The sequence below is a fragment of the Azolla caroliniana genome, unplaced genomic scaffold (assembly GCF_043228905.1).
Source record: "Azolla caroliniana isolate FFs.n. ecotype wild unplaced genomic scaffold, voAzoCaro1.0.p SCAF_4, whole genome shotgun sequence".
NCBI lineage: Eukaryota > Viridiplantae > Streptophyta > Polypodiopsida > Salviniales > Salviniaceae > Azolla > Azolla caroliniana.
Window position 1 is genome coordinate 17,085,842 of NW_028230439.1, and position 15,944 is coordinate 17,101,785.

At 39.1% G+C, this 15,944-nt stretch overlaps 3 protein-coding genes across 6 annotated transcripts; 1 reads left to right on the forward strand and 2 right to left on the reverse strand.

Annotated features, from left to right (window-relative positions):
- Window positions 1-1,910: 1,910 nt before the first annotated feature.
- On the reverse strand, window positions 1,911-7,851 carry LOC147865174 (uncharacterized). 2 transcript variants are annotated; one of them, XM_087317937.1, is made up of 9 exons: window positions 7,422-7,840; window positions 7,230-7,301; window positions 7,013-7,087; window positions 3,811-3,894; window positions 3,648-3,717; window positions 2,945-3,036; window positions 2,800-2,841; window positions 2,464-2,544; window positions 1,911-2,234 (listed from the first exon to the last, which is right to left on the reverse strand). In XM_087317937.1, the coding sequence occupies exons 1-9, from the start codon at window positions 7,452-7,454 to the stop codon at window positions 2,145-2,147; spliced, it is 639 nt and encodes a 212-aa protein (XP_087174063.1). In that variant the 5' UTR covers window positions 7,455-7,840; the 3' UTR covers window positions 1,911-2,144. The 2 variants fall into 2 exon arrangements, with proteins under 2 accessions (XP_087174063.1, XP_087174062.1); XM_087317936.1 differs by having other exon boundaries at window positions 3,648-3,894; window positions 7,422-7,851.
- A 1,308-nt stretch (window positions 7,852-9,159) lies between these two features.
- On the forward strand, window positions 9,160-12,403 carry LOC147865175 (uncharacterized). 3 transcript variants are annotated; one of them, XM_087317938.1, is made up of 6 exons: window positions 9,160-9,608; window positions 10,699-10,796; window positions 10,894-10,918; window positions 11,166-11,286; window positions 11,391-11,525; window positions 12,085-12,403. In XM_087317938.1, exons 1-6 carry the CDS (start codon window positions 9,212-9,214, stop codon window positions 12,302-12,304), a joined length of 996 nt encoding a protein of 331 aa, XP_087174064.1. In that variant the 5' UTR covers window positions 9,160-9,211; the 3' UTR covers window positions 12,305-12,403. The 3 variants fall into 3 exon arrangements, with proteins under 3 accessions (XP_087174064.1, XP_087174065.1, XP_087174066.1); XM_087317939.1 differs by having other exon boundaries at window positions 11,970-12,121; XM_087317940.1 differs by lacking the exon at window positions 12,085-12,403 and adding an exon at window positions 11,638-11,754.
- A 1,217-nt stretch (window positions 12,404-13,620) lies between these two features.
- On the reverse strand, window positions 13,621-15,106 carry LOC147865176 (uncharacterized). The gene has a single exon (XM_087318615.1). It carries the CDS (start codon window positions 15,067-15,069, stop codon window positions 13,975-13,977), a length of 1,095 nt encoding a protein of 364 aa, XP_087174741.1. The 5' UTR covers window positions 15,070-15,106; the 3' UTR covers window positions 13,621-13,974.
- Between the last annotated feature and the right edge of the window lie 838 nt (window positions 15,107-15,944).

Here is a 15,944-nt window from a genome sequence, read left to right on the forward strand (position 1 = left end):
GGTTTTATATGCAAAAGTGCGATGATGTTTATATGCATTTAGTCAAACGTAAGACACATTACATCACAAGTTTTGTGCTTGAAAGAAAGTGAGTTTTTTTATGGCATGTGTTTCTTCTCCACCATATGACTTAAAACTAGTAGTGGATCACAATTTTACAGTTGCCTAATGACATGAACCTTATGTTGGTCACTACGCCTTTATGAAGTTATTCCTTCGCCTTGCTCGAGCCAAGCCTTCCAGATTGGTTTTTCATCGTCGACTTTGTTTCTAGAAGTGTGTGTTTGTCAATTAGTGCTACAACATATTCTACATATTGGACCCTTGCTTCAGTATTCACATCGAATGCAATGTCCTCTTCTTTGTCCATGCTCTTGTGAACATGTATTTTATAATGTTGTAGAACACACTTTGGAGGGAATGATACATGTCCTCTAGAACATGGAACCAAGTTCAAGAATATTGCCCCAACATCTCATCTCACATCAAAGAGAGAGTGTGAGGTAAGTCGATTGAAGGATGGTGTGAATGGTTGACAAAGGGATTGTGGTTTCCCTATTTTGAGAAGAAGAAGACGATTTTAATGTGTGGTGCAACATAATGTGTAAAACATGAGCCTCCACATATTACATTAATATTGCAGAAAAACTCATTCACGTTTCACGCATGTAATATAATGTGTGAAAATGACCCTCTATATTTTCCCCAAGTTGTGATACATTAGCATTGCAAAAAAGTCTCATTCATGGAGAACCTATTGACACATTTGAAGCAAATGAGTTGCATCCCTTTTTCCAAAACATTTCTTCATATATTCCATCCATCTAAACTCGACAATTTCACTTTTCAACCTTTTTACTTCCTTCCAATGTGATCCTCTAAAGTCGATGTGAGGGTTTTGTTTGAACCTTAAGCATGTATCCAATCACCCTTTAATTGTGAGAGGATTCCCAATCACCTAATTTTATTCTTTCCAAGTAGACTTGAGAAAATGATATTCCATACGTCAACCCCATAAAAACATACCAATGTGTCAAAGTGGTATTTCTTGAGATCCTAACATTTAATTTCTCCTACACCACATATGTTCTCCAATGCATAACAAAAGCCACTTTCCAACTTCTAAGCAATGAGTAGCACATTCATTCTATCCATGACTAGAGAGAACCTCAAGCGCACGATATTTTAAAGCTTTCTATGGTTTCAATTGACTCATATTGTACTTAATGCAATGGTTTATCCTTATTTTGAGTGATAAGTATTAAGGAGCATAACCTTGTATTTGGTTGTCTTGAGTCTTGACACTTAGCTTACAATGTAAACAATTTTCCAATGCTTCATCTACATATAACAAAAGCATGTTATATATATTCTCTATGGTAATTTCTTCAATGCCTTCTTGCTTCACAAACACATTGGTAACTTGTTCCCAAACATCAATGCATAAAAGCAAAAAGAGTGGATGAGAGCAAAAATCCTTCTTTTAGCACCAATGCTGCTAGTGGGAAAAAAAACACCTCCTCCCATACACTCACTTTCTCATAAATCAAGAAATTACAAGCACGCCTTCATGTATATTGATTTTTTCCATCTCAAACGGTTCTCATGGGACACTTAACAAAAGCTTTCTTGAAGTCTACAAAGAAACACTACAATGCTTCACATTTCAAATGACTTTCTTCTATTAGCACTCGAAAAGTGACAAGATGATCGATGGTTTAATGGCGTTTCTAAAAACTAGCTTTCCCTAAAGCCTCACATACAAAATCATGATAATGCAATGAAAGCATAATTTTTCCTTACCCAGAGTAAATTGTGGGGCAATGAAAAATTTAAATTTCTGGGTCAGAAATTTTTGGTTATTGAATGCATAGGAATAGACATTAACAATGGTTGTCACAATGAGCATGTAGGAGAACATCACAATAACACATCAAATATGCAGAAGTTAGAATTGAGCTGCAAAAAAATTCAATGTGCTTTTCATGATACCATTTCTAGTTTCTTTGAAAACATGCGTGTTACAATGGGCCAATCTTGTGCACATTAATCCTCTCTTCAATTTCCTATCCCATGTCACGAACTGAATGAGCACAATTGCAATTATTGGTAGGAATCTCTATTTGATTTCACCATTTTCTGCTTCATGACTTGGGAGCTTCTTCTAACGCTTCCTTAAGGAGGGCTAATGTGAGATCTTTTGGAAGACCCATGACACTATCGATGGATCCAACCTAATACACACAAACACCAAAACACATCACCCCAATTCAATCCACAGCCATTTGCCGATGAATTTAAATGCTTAAAACTCAAGGGTGGGTTTTATGACACTATTGTGGCAACTAAGAAAAGAGAGAGAAACACTTAACATGCAAGTTATTGCATTGCATGCATGGATATATCATTGTATGTGTGGACGGTTGCATATATGCATGGATGGAAAAATGGATGTATGTATACCATGGCTGCCACTAGAGGTGTAACCAAAGGATGCTCTATCATCAGACCACCTGCAGCATAGAAGATCGAACCTTCTTTTACCTGGAAAACTAAAGCATGAAGGTGAATCTCACATTAACCATATTATTTCTCACAATTGTAGGTGCATATGTACATAAACTAGAATACTGTGTATGTACATAGTAAAAACTATACATGTTAATTGGATTAAATTCATTATTCTAACAGTTAATGAAAAAGTTACGAGAGAAAATGTGAAACATATTAGTTTGATGATTCCTTTTAGGCAAGTGAACCTATTTTATAAATTTTGATATAAACTTGGAAAGTAATTACCAAACTGTCGATTACTTCATCGGGTATGGGATGAAAATAAATCTGCAGTGGTGGGTTAAAAGAGTCCTCAATTGTCCAATCCAAAGAGAAAATAATCGATTTTAATTGATTATAAAAAGAATTACTATTTATTGTACATCTATACCTCAGTCTTATCAATCCCTCGTACTTTTTTACCAGTGTCTAGATTTGTGACAAGGACTGCCCCAACAGTACTTGCTGGAGCTCTTGAATAGCCTATCAAACATGATAGGGCTCGGTATCAATCATCTGTTTTGCGCTTCAGATAGCCATAAACATTATATATATACACACATAATCTACAAGCACAAACTGAGGGTATAGTTTAGGAATAGAAAAATATTCAGGTAAATACTATCTCACAGTAGACAGAATGAAGAGAAAAAATATGTTTGTTCAAACTTCGTATCCTGTTCGACTATACTAATGCACAGGGTGGAAGCAAGGCTATGAGATAATCATTGGTAGAGCACAAGTGAATTCAACACACAACCATGGAATCAGGTTGTTTACAAATACCTAAAGGTATGAATGATGCTTGGGTAGAAATTAGCCACTAAACAGCACATAAGACAATAGACAATCATCTCTTTGAACATCAGAATACTCCCCTTGGATATACACACGAAGATTTTTATAAACTTTTTATTGTGAAGAATATAATGATACCAAAAAAATGAAAAAACTGAGAGAATCCATCGTCCTTCCCTCAGTGGCTCTTTGTATGCAAAGCTCTGAACAATGTTGCTTTGCAGTTCAACGAAGCCAAAATGGCAATACAGGTAACAATACAAAACAAATGGCAGAAACATTCTAAAATTACCTACCCTCTATGAAAATCCGTGCCTCTGTTTCATTGATGGGTTTCTCTCTTATAACACCTTCATGCACCACAACCTTCATGCATGTTAATACCAAATTTGAGATAGTTAGGGATGCATGGAATGAATTTGCTAAATATAAAGTTTTGATAAAGGAACTCTTAGAAACCTGATCTGACGTAATCAAAAGAGTTGGCCTCTTGTCAGACCTGTTGGTATCTAGCATTGCTATTTTTGCCAGAATTGCTTCTGCCTGCAAGATTTCAGTGTCATCAGAATTAAGAACAGATTGCCTTTTTCAGACAGATCATGGATTCACACTCTCAAAGCCTCTTCAACATGCTTTGCACGTCTCACGTTTAATTGCACATCAGCCAAAAAGTAGAGAAAGATCATGCATTTGACAAAAGAAGTGATGTGAGAAATTTTTCAAAAGGACATGCACCGATGCATCAAGTTTCAACAGTGCAGAAATAAATAAATACTTACGTTGAATTTATTGATATTGAAGACCCAAATGAGACAAAATAAACAATGTAATCTTCCAAATGACAGCTAAATGACCATTCTTAAAAAGATTTGTCACAGAACAGTGTGTACTACCACGCAATATCACTAAGAGCAAAGAGGAAGAAAATGATGAATGCTCCTAAGATGCGAGGAAATTTGCCTTCTTTTTCTATAGTGCTTTATCCACTTACTTTTTCTCAACATAGCTAAACATCCAAATTTTGGACGAACTGAAACATTTCCCCCTTAAAATCTCAGCCAAGAGTCCACGATATGTGGTCTTTCTCTTTCTCTCTTCCTCTCCTTTCATATTGAATATTGTAATAGACAATCCAAAATAGTTGCATGGTTCCATGAACACGGCAGGATTCTCCATGAACCATCATGGAAACAAGAAACAAGCAAACATCACAACAGGCAATAATGTGCCTTATGTGATAAATCACAAGATTCTACACCACCCCCTTCTCTGGTGACAGATATCTAAAATTCTTATGTTACAAACTGCCAACAAAGAAGCCCTTTCAAACAGCTAATAAGCACAACAATACCACGTTTGTTTGTCCATATAAGCAGAATCCATTTTGCATCCACCAATTATGCCACAAACCCAACGTATCGAGGGAAATAAAAAACAAAATTATACAATTGAGATTGTACTGCATTCCTCCTTTCTGCAAACACTTAATAAAATGGTGACAAAGAACTGTTGTTAGGGATACTCAAATAGCTGATAAGCATGTCCATATGCCAATACTATTTTCCAAGGATATTCGCCCACAATAACTCGTCAGATGAACATCCCACTTTAAGGGAAAAAGAGTGCCACTCACTACCTGGGACAGCTCAACATCAGGTCTCCATCTTCTCATTTTTTTCCTTCTTCAGGCCATGAGAAGTATCATGTATACCATGGATCGGCAAAATCTAATAACAATTGGAGCTTAACGTATATTTTTCATCACTTTTGATGTATTGCAATCCAGTTCGGAATCCAAGAAGAAGCAAATGGCTTCCTCACAGTTGTCCACGTGCAACTGCCTCTCCTTGTACAGGATAAATTCAAGGAATTTCTATCGATTGCATTGCCTTCAGGAGGTTTGCGCCATGACCAATGCATGTGATTGACCATCAACACTCCGAGTTTCACTTGAACCAAGGTAACTGCATAAAAATAATATGGGTGAAAGATTTCACAGCAATGTATCCATGCTCTTGAACTTCTCTTTGAGACACATGTAGAGTGTGGCAGGAATTTACTTCTCATGCGATAAGAGCTCACGAGATAATACAATATTTGCCGAATGGATAAGACAACTAATAGAACATTGAATGGCGCATTGTTCATTCTCGAGCCTTTAAAAAACAGAGATTTTTATTTGACCATTCCACCATTCCATCTAGCCTCACAAGGGAGACAGTAAATTCAAACACCATAAACTATTGAACCAAGTGGGTGGAGGCAAAGGCACCACCAGACAACAATATCCTATTGGTAACGAAAATAAAAATATATGACCACACCACAAGGTAAAATAGTCCAAAAGCTTGTCAATAATAAACCCTATCATGTCTAAATACCCCCCAAGACTCTTGCACATCATTCAGATGGAATGCAAGAAGCTGGTAAATCTGAGGTAGATGTCCAACACACCAGCACAAGCAGAGGCAAATTTCTCTACCACAGTTGTTAAGGATATTGTAGAAGTTGCCTAACAAGTCACCAAGACATGTTCACACCAATAGAAATTCCCATGAGTACAGTTTTTCTATTGGAATGTGCACAGATATCATGCATACCGTTACTCACCTTTCAATGATTTGCAGCAACATAAGCATTGGCCATGCAGTTTTTCTTGTTCTCTGCATATCGCAATCCTAAATGACGCCACGCTTTCTCTCCACAAATCTTAGCTTCTCCACCTTAGCTAAGCCAGACACCCTAGTCACATGTTTCACTTCTCAAATCTTCCTCGATTAAAGACCCTTAATCTTTCCTCTCATAACAGAGCTATTACATGCATGCATTCAAGAGAAAGCTCCACATATTCTGAGTGAGAGACCATGATGTTAAGTATATGTGGAGGTGCAAGAACTATAAGTTGCCCTATGCTATTTCCCCTCGAAGGGTCAAGATATACAAAGAAAGGAGGACAAATGGAGGAAACCAATTCAAGTAATAACAATGATATAGATAAGGTTATCCAACACGCGCACATTTGTGCCAGGATTAATGGCATAGACCTATTAAGTACCCTTATGCATGCTTTCACTTTATACTAATAACATCATTTCCGTTTTTGAAAATATGGTGCAGGCATGGTAGAGGTAGTTTAGACATACGTTTTATCTAAGGGTTAACTCTCTGTTCACAATAAAGATGGCAAAGGTCCAACTTGTCCTATACAAGAGTGTTTCTCATTCCTTCAGCATGGCATCACCTAACACAAAGGGGGCTATGAGATAAGATCTAAAGCACAACTTCTTAAATTCTTTTTCTAAACCAATCAAAATACATACTTGCTGAGATCAATGAACTGGTTTTTACACATATACATTTCACAAGATCTAGCTTCATACAGAGAAAAGTTTTAATTTTAGGGCAAAGAGTATTGAATGCTGAGTTTTCATATATTTTGCCGGTAAAATTACACAATGTCTCTAATTCCCACAAGACCTGGTCTGCTTCTTAACATGCAGACATGCACACACACATATATATAGCACAAAACCTATTGAAATAAAACAAGAAACATATACACATATACATATAAAGCAGAAAACCTATTGAAATAAAATAAAAAAACATAGACATGCTATGTATATTCCAAAACCTATTGAGATCAAATAAAGAAACCTACTTTGGCTTCAGCAAGAGTCATAACAAGGTCCTCTGCGGTCTCCTTGCGAATGGCCTTCTCATCGATATCTGCGGTCTGTATATCAGTTACGTATAACTTATTCAGCCAGTTCCAAACTATTGATGGCCCAACATAAAATTTGATACTGAGAATCAACACAATGCTACATACCATGTCATCTACACAATTTTGTATACCATAACACAATTTCACATACCATCACTGTGAAGGAGATGCCCATTTCCTTGAGGATTTCTTGTCTTGTAGCCGAAGAAGAACCCAAAATAATCTATAAATTCGAGGGGAAAACGCTTTAGAGCTTCAAAACCAACCTAACTGAATTTTGACTTCATTATTGCAAAATGACCATAGACAGTATACATATGGATATGTAAAAACAATTAAATACCTGACACAAATGGAAGTGTTTCTGATCTACCATCTTTGGTTGGTTTCTGGATTTGGAAAGGAAATCACCAAAAACAGAGAAAGAGTGGGGGGAAAGCAAAAAATCTTAGTAATGGCTGGGTTTTTTTTTGTTTTTACTGTAAACAGAAAGCAATTAAAAGAACTGGACAAAATGTCGATATTTCGCTAGATAGCGTCATCAAGAGCGAAGAATGAGAAATTTCAATTGTGTGTTTGTTTGTTGCATGCATAGATTGAAGCAGTGGAGGATCATCCATTGAAGGATGGACAATGAAAAAACACCAAAAACCCATGTGAAACGATACATTGTGATTGAACAAAAAGGTTGTGAAGGATTTTTACTCACACTGGGATATCTATCATCATCCACCCAAGCTTTACCGCCAGGCAGAAGCAGCAGATAGATATAGATTTAGCGGGGGTGTGGGTAATAAAACCTTACAACAGTTTGTGCAAACAAATATAAATTTCATTTGGCCTAAGGCCACACATTTCAGGAGTTCCGAGCCTCGCCTCGATTATCGGCTGCCGATAAAAAAGAACAAGCCCGGTTGATGCCTTTGTCATGGACAGTAGTGAACTTGTATATCCGAACACAATACATGGCACACTTTGGTCAATAAATCCTTATAGTCCAAAGTAATGTGCATGTGTAAAAGCCAAGTCTCTTTAGGAGAATTCCTTCGCCACAGAAAAGTGGATTTGTAAAATCCATATTAGTGTTATTTACATACTAGATGGACACACAATGAACTACTTCAAAAGAAAAAGACACAAGGTTGAGAAATTCTTCATAAAAAATGTAACAAACATGGATAAAATGTCCTAGATAGGGCTAATAACTCACAACACTCCACCTCACGTTGTTAGATATCTTGTGTGTGGACAAGCAATATAGAAGCTCGTGGTTTAAGTCTTGATATGCAAGTTAGGAACAATACCATATGAGATGTTTAGGTGAAAGTTGAGAACCCCATTAGGAATGTATCTAGAAGCTCAACATGGTTGGAATGAAAATAAAAAAGGGAAATATAAGTGTGAGCTTGTGAGGAAGTTTGTCCGGATTACTTAACATTGTCATAGCTACTCTTACCTAGTTAACAAATAACCTTAGTATACAATGTCAAATAAAGTCCACTTTGTTGTTGGTGAGACAAGAAGAAATGGTGTGAGTCCACTCTTAAAACTCACAACAAGCACTAAGGGATGAACTAATAAACTTGTACACACGTTGTCTTAGCTAGTATTAACTAATTAATGTAGAACCCGAGTCTATGAAGCTAGGATAAAGTCGTCAGAAATGAGTTCGAAATTTAACTTTGCTTAATCACTTAATATGGAAGATTAAGGAAAGAGACGAGAAAGCATGAGAACATGCGCAAATATGGTATTAAAGAGAACTCAATAAGTTACACAACCAACCCAAATACTTAAGATGGAAGCTTAAGCTTTAAGGTCGAATGCAGTAATTAGTTTAGATAAGTGACTATAACTGAATTAAGAGTCAGGTATTAGGGAAGGCATAAGCTCTACCTTAAGTTTTAGGAAAGAATTTGAAGAAGATATTAAATGGACGCATACACATGTATTTTATATATAGCCTTTACAAATGGCCCAGAGTAAAATGATCAAATGTGTGTGTGTGTGCATATCATATCACCCACCAAATTAGACTGTGGGAAAGAAATTTGTGTGTTCACAAAATATCGAAAGGACTCTGTTCCGCATCAAAGAGAAAGCAGAGTAGATTAGAGCAGAGAAAGCGAGACGATGGGCTGTGCCTCCCATTTCGTGGGTAGGCGTAGTATAATGTTTCCCTTGCAACAACGTACCATAAGTACAGGCATGAGAAACAGAGCAGTACATCCCCACCGCCAATTATCTCAATATCACTCTAATAGCTTTTCTGTTAACCCTTCCAAGCTGAATTATCGCCAGTTGCTCTTAGAACCCCTCACGTTTAAACTACCAGTGCTCTCCAAGAGTAACGATTCCTCACATCAGCTTATTCCCCCCTCTTCCTCCTACTCTTCTTCCACATCTTCGGTTTCGGAGAGCTGGGTTGCTTCGGAAAGCGATACTTCCGTGAGGGATGTTCGGCCAGGATCAAGGAGATGCACGGCCTCCACAAGGACTCAACTAACTGTAGCTGTCGACATTGATGAAGGTTAGTTTAAAATTTTCTATTTATTACATGTTTTCTTTGTCTCAAAAGATGTGGAAAAGAGTTTTTATTTGTATACATATACATATACATATACATATACATATACATATACATATACATATACATATACATATACATATACATATACATATACATATACATATGCATATGCATATGCCCATGTATATATGCATGTAAATGCTAATGCTAATGTATTTATCGGGAGGACATGCACGTTTAATGAACTGAACCGAGTACCCATGTAGAAATTTAACGGGAAATAATTATGTATCCATCTGCTTAACTCATTAATTTTGTAAAAAACTAGTTGAAAAACCTTTAGAAATTTTCATGATAGATTTTGTCATGCCTGAAGTAAACGGGAAATTAGGCAGAACTATAATGATCAGACTTTCTTTCCCAGAGGAATAAAGACATAGGTATCTTAGAGTCAGTATTGATGCACGCTATAAGTGTTGAGGCTCTTGCAATCAATGCCAAGATAAATATCCATTCAAAAATAAAATTCACCTCGTGTCTCAGTAGGCATATAAACAAGATAGAGAAGGGCCTTTTCAATTTCTCTAAAAGGAAGGAAAGCAGAAATAGATGGGAGTCTCAACCAATCATCATGGTTTAGGCATAAGCCCAAAAAAAAAACCCTTCATCTATATGTGTGTACATTTGCATATGTCCTTGTCTTCGAATGTTATTAGTCTTAAGGCAAATAAGGGGACTCATCTGCATCTGCATCATTTTTTAAGGCAACTTACATTACATGAGATGCTTAACATGTCTCAAAACGTATTGAGGAGCATTATAGGTGTATGCATATATAAATTTTAATCTTTGTATTGTATGCATGTATGTACACAATTTCTAGTCTTAAGACAGACATAGTGACCTGCTGCTCATTTTGCGCAGATCATGTTTTTTTGTGTTTCCATCTCACATTGAGGTTTTTCATCACTAACAAACACATTACTTAAAAAATAATGGAATATGGTCAACATTATTGTTCTACATCCAATGATTAGATGTGCTCTTATTCGAGTGTATAATCTGTTTCTTTTTGTGCTATGTTTTCCAGTACTTGGAAGCTTCCTTATGGCCTTAAATGCCTTCATAGCAGAGGAGTATTTTTGCCAGCATCATATTTCAGAGTTTCATGTTTACGATTTTACGAAGGTAAGAGCATTACCAATCATGTTTTAATGATTACTCAAGATGTTACATCATTATATATAAATCAGGTGATCTGATATTACATTATGGGTGGTTATAGGTGTGGCAATGCTCTCGGACAGAAGGTATGTGTAATATCTATCTATATATGCATAACCTTGAACTATTTGTGAAAACATGGAACTATTCTACATCATTGCTTGTGGAATTGCTTCACGACCGGAACTAACTTACAACAAGAAATACTACCATATTCATTTATTACTCTAGAAAAGTTTTCAGAAGGGGTTTTCTCTTCTCTTGCGTCCATGTTATGTAAGCTCATTTTAACAGCTCTAAATTTTTATTTTTTACTTTAAAATTTGGAACCAGCTGATCTTCGAGTTCATTCATTCTTCAAATCAGAACATTTTGACAAAGGAATTCTTCCAATTCCAGGAGCACATCAGTCTTTAAGACAGATTGCATCATATAGTGAGCTGTTTGTTGTTACGTAAGTTGCATTTCTCTTTTATGAAAAAAATATAGATAAAAACATGCATCACGTGAAGACCGTGATGGATTTATGTTCTCACCCATATATCTTGAAAAACTCAGTTCTCGGCAGAATATTATAAAAGAAGAAACGCTTGCATGGATCGACCAGCATTACTCTGGAATTTTTAGGGATGTACATTTTGGCAACCATTATGCTCTTGAGGGGGAATCTCGTCGAAAATCTGAGATTTGCAGGTAGTAAGCCTATATCTAGAATACCTTTCTTTTATATCATACTACTAATACTTTTGTAAAGATTGATAATAAACACATTCGAAAGTGATTACACAATCATTTTTAATCACAGTTATCTCTTAACCTACACAATTCTAGAATGGGTAGTTTTTACTTAAAGATTCTTAAGCAAAATGCAAGGAGTTGTGGAGACTCTCGATTTTACTTACAAAAACTCTTGGTAAAACTGGTATGGTACGACTTAAAACTGATGCATCGTGGCAAAATGTTTAGAACAACTTCTAATAAAGCTTACCATCTTCATTCATGATCGCCTTTCATAGTCTCTCTCTCTCTCAATGTAGGCACGTCATTGACACTTCAAATCTGTGCGACACTTTTTTTTGTGCCCTTGATGAGAAATGTGGACGGATTTTTTTGTAAACTTTAAAATTTTCTTCATAGGGGTGTCAGGGCACAGAATCTGTTGCCTGATGATAACCCCAATTATGCAGCTGACCTTGCCAAAAATGGCATAGAGGTCTTATTGCTTGATCTTACTTAATTGTTTTCTTCATAGGGGTGTCGGCGCACAGATATTGATCGATGATAACCCCAGTTATGCTGTTGATTGTGCCGAAAATGGCATAGAGGTCTTATTGTTTGATCTTAATAATAGTTATCCATGGAGCAAAACGCGAGATGGTCCAGAACATCCATTGATCACCAGAGTTCATAGTTGGCAAGAAGTGGAAGAGGAGCTCAAGGGTCGGTTAAGAAGAAGCAACATGCAAAACTAATTACAAGGGGAGGCCAATGCTCGTACATTCTTCTCCCTTACAATTCAAAAATTGTAATACAACCAAAAGATAATACACCATTTATATATTCTTCTCACACGTCTCATTTATGATTAACTTGTTTTTCTTTTTCAAATTTGAAAGCTAACTTATGCTACAGTGCTGGGAAAGTGTGTTGAACGTAAGCCGAACATGTTATAGTGTAGTGTAAATAAACCTAACAAATTTACGTGCATCTTTTTTTAAAGTTGATATGAGTTCCTATCATTCGTGTAACTTGTATTATGTGTTAAGCCTATTATGAATATTCACAATTACATTGTTAGCGTTTTATTAAGAGTGGAATCAGTCTAATATCTAGATGAGCCTGCTTGAACCCTAATAAGAGACTAACTAATAAGTACCTAATGTATGCGATTACAGTTTTTGGGATTGATTAATAAGGTGCGAAGAGTGCCAAATAGCTATGCATGGGCCTGTTGATCCATCATTATATTTTATGAAGTTAATGCTCCCAAGTGTTGGAAGTTTAGTGTCACAGACATCCATGTAAAAGTTTAGTATGTTTTTGCTGTGGAACGTATTTAATGCTTCAAATAAACATGTTACACTACATAGTGACCAATGGTAGCTATCTCAATGTCGAATCATGTACTGTGACATTGAACTAATTTTAACGGTGTGTAGAATGCAATGCAGCAGCATTTCAATGTCAATTATTTGACCATGGTCCATGACAAATTGAATGAATTTCTACAAGATGTGTGGACACCACTAGGGAAACCATGGTATTGGTCATTTTGTTGTTACTACTTCACCTTGTTTGTGTGTGGACATATATACAGAACAAACAATGTCACTATGAATTCACTATGAAATAGCGAGCAACATGCATCATAAGATACTTTTGCAAATCTCATGTAAAATTAATTTCACTAGCGTAGAAGTGGTGACATTAACATGTATGTTACATAAACCTTTCCATGTAGTGTGGGTAATTCTTGTGAACATCTCGGGATTCATGAGGCTTTGGGAAGTTTAGAAAATCCATGGAACTTGATAGTAACAACGACAAGGACCTAGATGGAGACCCTCTTTGACCATAATCCATTGGAAGGATACATATATTCTACAAAAAATGTAAACATAAAATGTCATGGGCCTCAGCCCATTATGGTGGAACTAAGTTTTCTTGACGAACGAATTGTTATCTCGCTCGCCCATGGCGATTCGGTAGAGACTGAAGCAACTACAAAATAACAAAAGTTAAGACCAACGACATTGTTAATCATGTGAAGAAGAGAAGACACCGCTGCTGTAAGCGTAGTGAATGAAAAAGTGTGTTAATAATAGTTCGCCCACTATGAACGTTTTGAAACACACACACACACACACAAATGAATGAAGGAAGAAAGGAAGGAAGGGAGGGGGAATCCACTCTCCCTCTCTCTTGGTGTGTGTGGACGGACTACTATACTATTCCTAGACTACTTCTACACATGTGGCCCCTTCAAATGCTTAAGGAAGAACACTCCACCACCACCACCACCATTACCATTACCAAGCTAAGCAATGGATAAAAAGGATTAATTTTGAATGAATCGCCCAGAAGAAGGAAGTGGAAAAAGAAAGAGAGAGAGAAGCGGGCAGGCAAAATGCGACATCCAGGCCTAGTAATGAGGTGGCCGTGACGTTGATGCCCCTGGCCCAGCGGCTGCCGCCCATGCGTACATGTCCGGGAATTGGTGGCTTGACACTAGATTCGGCGGCAAATTGTAGTGGCTTGAACCGGGGACCGCGGCCGAGAGCACGTGCAACCCACCCCCGGAGGAGGAGGAGGCAGCGGCGGCGGCATTGCTGTAATTGTCTCCTGGATTCATGTGGTGGTGGTGGTGGTGGGCCACGAGTTGGGGCGGGGCCGCCGCCATCCCTCCTAGGCCTTGTTCCGCCTCCCCGCCATCATCTCCGCCTCCGCCGCCTGCTGCTGCTGCTGCTGCTGCGATCATGGGGAGTGGGAGTCGCTCGTACGACGCATTGAGGAAGGAGGCGGCCATTATGACGACGGGGCCTGACGCCAGCAATGGGCCCACCACCGATCCGCCCACCACTTGGCCCTGCCCTCCCGCCAGGTAGATCGTCAGCCCGGCTCCAGCTCCGGCTGCTCCGGCTGCTGCGGCGGCTAACGGCGTCGGCGGAAGGAAGGCGCCGGAGAGGGAGAGGATCTCGAAGCGTCCGTGCAGGGTGACGGTGGCCCCCCCGGGCGCCGCAGGCTGGCGGAGGGTGACGTTGGCCACGGTGCCGGTGCCGCTCAGCACGCACACGCCCCGCTGGCGCCGCCGGGCGTAGGCCGCCACGCTGTCGCTGACGTCGCAGCCGGAGGCCACCTCCAGCACGTGGCTGCGGAGGGCGTTGGCGCTGTCGCGGCTGATGATGATGGGCGGCTTCGGCTTGTTCTTCGACCCCGGCGGCCGCCCGCGAGGCCGCCGCCCACCCAACGACGACGAAGACGCGTCCAGCAGCAGCAGCCCCGCCCCCTCCGCTCCTCCTCCTCCTCCTCCTCCGCCTGATGAGCTCAGCAATGCCAACTGCTGTTGCTGTTGCTGTTGCTGTTGCTGTTGCTGTTGCTGCTGGTGGCTGTTGGTGTTGGTGTGGCTGTTGTTATTATGGTGGTAGTTGGGCCCACTCTCGTTTTTGTTGGCCTCCGTACCACAGGCGGCGGAGTTGGTCATGGCCATGGTCATGTTCATATTCATGTTCATGTTCATGTTGATGTGGTGGTGACTATTGTTGGTGTTGGGCGGATCGCTGTTCTCATCCTCCGACATGGCGGCCATCCGCTCCCTCCCTCCCTCCCTCCCTATAGGGCCCTCCCTGCAGCCAAAAAAACCAGAAAGTCCAGAGTCACGCGTGTTGATCGGAGCACACTTATACGCCGGCCGCCATATCCGTCAGATTAAAGAGAAGGTAGCCGGATCGGATCAGATCGGATAGTGATGGATCTACCAATCGACGCCGTGTCAGGATTGGATTGGATCGAAAAAAAAACTGGCGGCGGATGTTCTGTTATCAGGTCCAGTCTAGTAAGCGATCAAAGACTGAGAGTTAGATCGGTGAGCAGTCGAGGGACATGAAGCCATGAAATGGGAGGTCCCGCAGGCTTGCGTGTGTCTCGAATGGAAAGCCCTGCACAGCCCACACACAGCCACACACAGGCGGAAGAAGTATTACTACTACACCACAGTTACAACTTACAACTTACACCTTCAAGATATACCAGTTTTCTTCTTTTTCTTTTTCTTTTTTATTAGTATGTGCAAGTTGGATCATCATCAGTACAGGGACGTATGTATGTAATGAAGAGCCATCCTCCTCCTTATTCGATGAATCAATCAATTGATGCACACAAACGTGACACACAGTCTTAGCCAGAGACAAAAGATTCATCCTCCCATTTATTTGGACATAGGAATGCAGCAGCTGGATAGAAGGCTCTCCATGATGACATGCATGACTAGTGCACTCACTCACCCTGTCTGTGGTAATCAAATTAATTAATTAATTAATCAGTGCTTAAAGAGAAAGGATTAGTGATATAATTTACAGAAGTTTTAAGAATCCATCATTCAACGCATGGTTATGC